The following is a 6,711-nucleotide window of genomic DNA, read 5'->3' on the forward strand; positions in this document are numbered from 1 at the left end:
TCCAGCGCCGTGGGGAGCTGGTCTTGCTCGCGGCAGAGGCGGCCGCGGGTGTGCTCGGGAGAAGGGCCGCCCAAGGCTGACCTCATGGCCTTCAGTCCTTCTGTTCCTCCTGGTTCAAGTTCTGGAGATGTTGACAATCAAATGGAGATTTGCTCAAATGTAAGTTCAGTAAATCTGAGATTTATTTTATGCTTATAACATCAACCACGTAATAGATAATCGGTTTATTTTTTGCCCTTTTGTTGGGATGATTTATTATAAAGTTCATGGGATGTCCAGTTATTTTCATTCTTTCATTATAGTAATAAACAGCATTAGAACATTATTTGTTTGATATTATTATTATTAGTAGTAATAATAATGAAAAGAAGTCCAAAACTTCCCTTCTTTTAAATGAAGAATGTTAAGTTATCTCAGAATCAACCAGCAATCACTGATCAAGCCTGCAGGTAAAGCTCAAATTATCTTCTTATATTTGCAACAAATTCATACTTTCCATTTATTTTCTTATTCTGATATTGTTCTCTATACATTATATATTTAAATTATCATAATAATGCTACTTATAATTTTGCTTTGGAAAAAGCGTTGTGATTATCTTGATCAGTAATTTTGTACAATGTTCTAATAGAGGTCGATATTAAAAATATTATTTTGTTAGGTGATATTTTCTTTTTTTTTTATTCATACATATAAAGCTGGGGTACAGGCCAGAGATGCGGAGGGTGAGAGGATTCACCAGGGACAGAGAGGGGAGCAGAACAGGCAGATCTACGAAGTAGACCGCTGAGGGGAGCAGCTGGCGGGCCAGGAGAGGTCTGCCAAGCCATGTGGATCTCCTCTGGGGCAGGTAGGGATCGAACTCATGTGGAAATGGCTTAAGCTTCTTAATGCTGTGCTTTAACCCGCTGCGCCATCAGGGAGGGCCCTGTTAGGTGATATTTTCCTTAGAGTTTTTTGTCATAATTATCATTTGTCTTTTCAAATTTATTTTAGTGGGAAAAATTTTTTAATGATTTTTAGATCCAGTTATATATATTGTATTGCATTTGATAATTCATATCCTCTAGTTTTATGAGTTTTTTTTAAGATTTATTTATTTGTGCATACAGAACTGGGGTATAGGCCAGAGGTTCAGGGGCGGTGAGAGAATTCACCAGAGACAGAGTGGGGAGCAGAACAGGCAGATATACGAGGAAGTACACTGCTGAGGGGAGCAGCGGGCGGGCCAGGAGAGGTCTGCCGCGCCATGTGGTCACCTCCGGGGCAAGTGGGAATCAAACTCACGCGGAATTGGCTTCAGCCTCTCAGTGCTGTGCTCTAACCCGCTGCGCCACCTGGGAGGGCCTCTAGTTTTATGAGTTTTAATGCACATATGATACTGTACTGTAAGGTGTACAACACAGTTATTTGATATATGTATATATTGCAAATAATATATCCATTGCTGCACATGGTTATATATATATTTTTTGTCATGGGAATTTTAAAGATCTATTTTATTGTTTTGATATATATTTATTTATGCATATAAATAAATATTTATGCATATAAGAAACACGCTAGAGGTGGGGAAGGTGATGAGAGGATTTATCAGAGACAGTGGGGGAGCTGAACAGGTGGATTGATTGAAATACACTGCTGAGGGGAACAGCAGCATAATAGGAAGGTCTTCCATGCCTTGTGGGTCACCTCTCTGTCCAGGGATCGAACTTGTGGTGCAGTGTCTGTAGGTACTTTAAATCAGCGCTGCACTTTAAATCACTGTACCACCAGGGAGGTCGAAAGATCTGTTTTTTGGTAACTTTCAAATATGCATTATAGTATTATAACTATATATTATATATTAACTATATAACTATAACTATATATTATAACCATCCTATGTATTGTATCCTCAGGATCCACCTTATAACTGGATCTTGACCTTTTGACAACTTTCACCCATTTTCTCCACTCCTATCCACCTTTGATAATTATCCACTTATTTTATGTTTCTACATGTTCTATTTTTTAGATTCCACATATATGAGATCATACAGTATCTTATATCTTTCAGATACTATATGACCTTTCAAATGCATTGATGCATTTCACTTAGAACATCTATATGTACACATTGTTTTTAGGTTAAGGCTTTCTAAGCCATGAACTCATTCTAAAACTATACTTTTTTACTCTTCCTCTACATTTTATATTTTTGATATCATTTTACTTCTTCATATTATATGCATCCATTGACTAATTATTGTAAATTTAAGTTAATTTTGTTTTTTTAATCTTTAGCTGGCTTTGTAAGTACTTGATCCACTACTTTTACTCTACCTCTACCTTTTCATCAGTGAGATATTTTTTATTTCATATGTTTTCTTGTGAGTGCCATATTTTTTTGGTTTCAAGAAGTTCTTTTAATATTTCTTACAAGACTGATTTAGTGATGATGAACTCCTTTAGCTTTTGCTTAAGGTATAATTGGGACACTCTTAAGCTCTCCAACTTGAATGCTAACCTTGCTGGGTAAAGAGTTCTTGGTTTAGTTTTTTTTTTTTTTCTTTTCAACAATCTGACCCTGTTATGCTACTTTCTTCTGCTCTCTAAAGCTTCTGTTGAAAATCTGCAAATGGCTTTACCACATTTTCCTGGATTGTGGCAAACTGCTTTTCACTTAGTTTTGAAGATTTTCTCTTTAACTTCTACCATTTATTTATTTATTTTTAAAGTGTATCTATTTATGCATATAAGAACTGGGGTAAAGGCCAGAGGTGGGAGGGGAGTTGGGGGTGTGTGTGAGAGGATTCACCAGAGACAGAGTAGGAAGCAGAACAGGCAGATTGACTGAAATATACTGCTGAAGGGAGCAGCAGGTGGATCAGGAGAGGTCTGCTATGCCATGTGGGTCACCTCCATGGCTGGGGATCAAACTGGGTGCTGCAGTGGCTATAGACAGCTTCAATTTAACCCATTGTGTCATCAGGTAGAACCCCATCTCTACCATTTTAATATAATATGTCTTGGTGTGAATCTCTTTGGGGTCCTTTTGTTTGGACCTTGGTAGGATTCTGTGTTTGGATATCTGTTTCCTTACCCAGTTAGGGAATTTTTGGCCATTATTCACTCAAATAATTTTCCTGAGCTTCTTCCTCTTTCTGCTACTTCTGTGAATGCTACAATGTGAATATTATTCCTCATGGTATTGACTTAATACCATAGAGATAGGGATTTACATCAATTAAGCAGTAAATAAAAATTATCTTGTAAGAACTTCGGATTAGTTGGTTGGAAGTGATATTAATAAGAATCATTTAATATGAAAAAATACAGAAGACTCTTGTCTTTATTTTTCTTGCAGGAAACCAAAGCCATGTGACACATGAAAATGAATTTGTCCCTTATGCTGTGAGTAGGGATAATGCTTTTAACATATGTAGGTGGTCATATAATTTTGAACATCCTGAACATAAAGGAGTTAAAATGCTTTTCCTAAATTGCAAATTTTGATAATAGCTTTCAAAGTATATATTTCTCATGAAAATATTTCAAAGTGTGACTCTTTCAAGAGTCAGTCTTCAGTATTATTGTTTCTGAGTGGTTATTGTCAACTGAACAAATTATTTTTGATCAATGACTGTATAGTTGAATAAATCATGGTAGTCACTATAGACATCACTGAGTACATACTGTATTTTAAAACTACAGTGTTGGATAATATTTCTGATCTGTTGATTTTGAAGACACTCCTAGAGATCCAAGAATGGCTTCATGATTTATTTCTTTGTTCTATGTTTTCAATAAATGATAGCACTAGACCTCCTGTGGAATCTAATGGATGATGAGGACTAGTAGAATGCTGAATCTTGCACTCTTAGTGAAGATATAGGTGGAATTTAAGACTAGTCAGATTGGGTTAGTAAAGGTGAAGTAAAAAGTTCCTCACTCTTTTCAAATAATTTTATACCATACATTAAATGTAAATTAATTAACATTAATAATGATACTGATAGGTTTTCTTGGCATTAGCCTATTAGATCTCAAGCCCATACTCAAAGATGAATTCAGAGAGGTTGGCTGTGATATCTGAACTATCAAAGCCAAATTAAAAGATGTGTTATAGGACCACATACTATATCAAACTCTTTTATGACTCGATGGTCATCTGGTGTCACTTCATATACTCACAAAAATTCACATCACTGGAGAGTAATTCCTAAATCAAAATCTTGGTTTAACTCAAACCCATGATATCATCATCTCCTTTAGGTAAACTTCCTAATGTTCATCTAGCTACCTTTTGAAGACTCCAAATGCATCTAAATATCAATCCCCAAGTTTCAAACTGAGGTGTTTGGAGGTCTGTTGCTTCTTCCTTTTTCCCCAAAATAAATGTCAGGATTTGATTGTCATGTTAAATCTAATGGTATTTGGTATCATACTATGTTTTTACTAGAGGCTCATAGGACTTATTGCTGTGTTATACATCACAGAATTTGGTGTCGTAAAAGGTGATGAATATGGATTACTGGTTTTTAGAGAAAGAATACTGAACTTATTTTAATGAGTTCTAGAAGAATGATAGAGTCAGGAAAAGAGTAAATTTGAAACAAGTGAAAGATTAGAAATTATAAAGGAAACTATACAAGTAGAAGGCAAATCCACATAGATAATATAATATACACAATGTAAAGACTAAAGACTTATTATTAAACTTTATATTTTTCTTTGAATTTCCTAGTAGCCAAAGTAATAAGAGAGACTAAAAGTAAAGCAATTCATATTTGAGTTTTATATAAGGAACAAAATTTATATGAGGAAATATTTAATCCTACTTTTCCATATAAGCTACCTATAGAATTGAACTTCCTTGTGTGCATGTAGATTTGTACATATGATACAGTTATAGACAGATAAGTATACATATAAATGAGAAAGCAAACATAAGCACAAAAATTTGAGCTTAATGTTAACTATAAAATGCCATTTTCCATTCGATCAATTTTATTAAGATTTAAAATCTACAGGTTCTATAAATAGCATTTGAAGGATTATTTTCAAGATAAACTAACATGAAATAGACTGTGAAGTTAATTTTTTTTCTCTTTAAGTAAAATTTTCTTTTTAAGTAAAATTCTGTGGTATTGGGCTTCGACTATGGTACTTACAATTTCAGGCACATGGTGTCGCTCTTTACTCGGTGGAAGTATTGAATAGTTGATTCAAGTGTTGGTCTCAACAGACAGGAATTCCCCATACAAAAGGACTCCATCATGCAGGATGCTAATGTTAAAGGATCCTTTGAAACTTCTCAAAAATATATCAAGATTTTAAATCTGAAGCTGAATTCTCTGAAACTGTAAGTGTAAATAATCTTATTTTGGATGTTAAAGTCGTGTGCGATGTTCGGATCTCAAAGAAGGGGAATATTTCCTCAGCGACTGCTGATGTCGCTTCTGCTCCTCTCAGCCTGGGAGGCGGGGAGCGGCCAGGTCCGCTACTCGGTCCCCGAGGAGGCCAAACACGGCACCTTCGTGGGCCGCATCGCCCAGGACCTGGGGCTGGAGCTGGCCGACCTGGTGCCCCGCCTGTTCCGGGTGGCGTCCAAAGGCCGCGGCGACCTTCTGGAGGTAAACCTGCAGAATGGCATTTTGTTTGTGAATTCTCGGATCGACCGGGAGGAGCTGTGCGGGCGGAGCGCGGAGTGTAGCCTCCACCTGGAGGTGATCGTGGACAGGCCGCTGCAGGTTTTCCACGTGGAGGTGGAGGTGAAGGACATCAATGACAATGCGCCCCTGTTCTCTCTTAGCGAACAAAAGTTGCTGATTTCTGAATCTAAGCAACCCGATTCTCATTTTCCTCTGGAGGGAGCTTCTGATGAGGATATAGGAGAGAACGCTCAGTTGACCTACAGACTAAGTCAAAATGAATATTTTTCGTTGGAATTGCCAACAAATAGCAAGTCAAGTAAAAGACTATCACTTACATTAAAGAAATCTCTGGACAGAGAGAAAATTCCTGAACTTAATTTGCTACTGACTGCTGTGGATGGTGGCAAGCCTGCACTCACAGGCACAGTTCAGCTCTTTGTGGTTGTCTTGGATATTAACGACAATGACCCAGAATTTGATCAATCAGAATACAAGGTAAGACTGATGGAAAATGCAGTTAAAGAAACTTTTGTGATAAAGGTAAACGCTACAGATCGAGATGAAGGCACCAATGGACAGGTAGCATACTCCTTGAGGTCGATTAAGCCCGATGGAAAAAACTTGTTTACACTGAATGAAAATAGTGGAGAAGTCAGGGTCAATGGAACTTTAGATTATGAAGAAAATAAGTTTTATGAAATTCAAGTACAGGCCACAGATAAGGGGACTCCCCCGATGGCAGGTCACTGTACGGTCTGGATAGAAATCTTAGATGCCAATGACAACGCTCCTGAAATCGCCGTGACTTCTTTGTCTTTCCCAGTACGAGAGGACACGGAGCCCAGTACAGTCATTGCACTTATCAGTGTGTCAGATCGCGACTCTGGGGCCAATGGGCAGCTGACCTGTTCTCTGACACCCAACGTCCCCTTCAAGCTGGTGTCCACCTTCAAGAACTATTATTCGCTTGTGCTAGACAGCGCCTTGGACCGCGAGAGTGTGTCGAACTATGCTCTGGTGGTGACCGCGCGCGACGGGGGCTCGCCCCCGCTGTCGGCCACGGCCAGCGTGT

At 37.9% G+C, this 6,711-nt stretch overlaps 2 protein-coding genes across 2 annotated transcripts in view; both read left to right on the forward strand.

The window, feature by feature from the left end:
- The window catches only part of LOC105853907 (protocadherin alpha-10-like), a 7,539-nt gene extending 2,334 nt beyond the window's left edge, over positions 1–5,205 (forward strand). The window contains exon 2 of the mRNA XM_012727759.1: positions 5,165–5,205. Coding sequence (XP_012583213.1) covers positions 5,165–5,205 — 41 coding nt within the window. The remainder of the gene's footprint in view (positions 1–5,164) is intronic.
- A 50-nt stretch (positions 5,206–5,255) lies between these two features.
- On the forward strand, positions 5,256–6,710 carry PCDHA11 (protocadherin alpha 11; the record flags this gene model as incomplete). Its single annotated transcript, XM_012727760.1, has 1 exon — positions 5,256–6,710. A coding segment is annotated over exon 1 (1,338 nt), but the record flags the coding sequence as incomplete, so codon positions are not given.
- Position 6,711: the final 1 nt, after the last annotated feature.

This window comes from Condylura cristata, unplaced genomic scaffold (assembly GCF_000260355.1).
Source record: "Condylura cristata isolate star-nosed mole 26May11 unplaced genomic scaffold, ConCri1.0 scaffold00021, whole genome shotgun sequence".
NCBI lineage: Eukaryota > Metazoa > Chordata > Mammalia > Eulipotyphla > Talpidae > Condylura > Condylura cristata.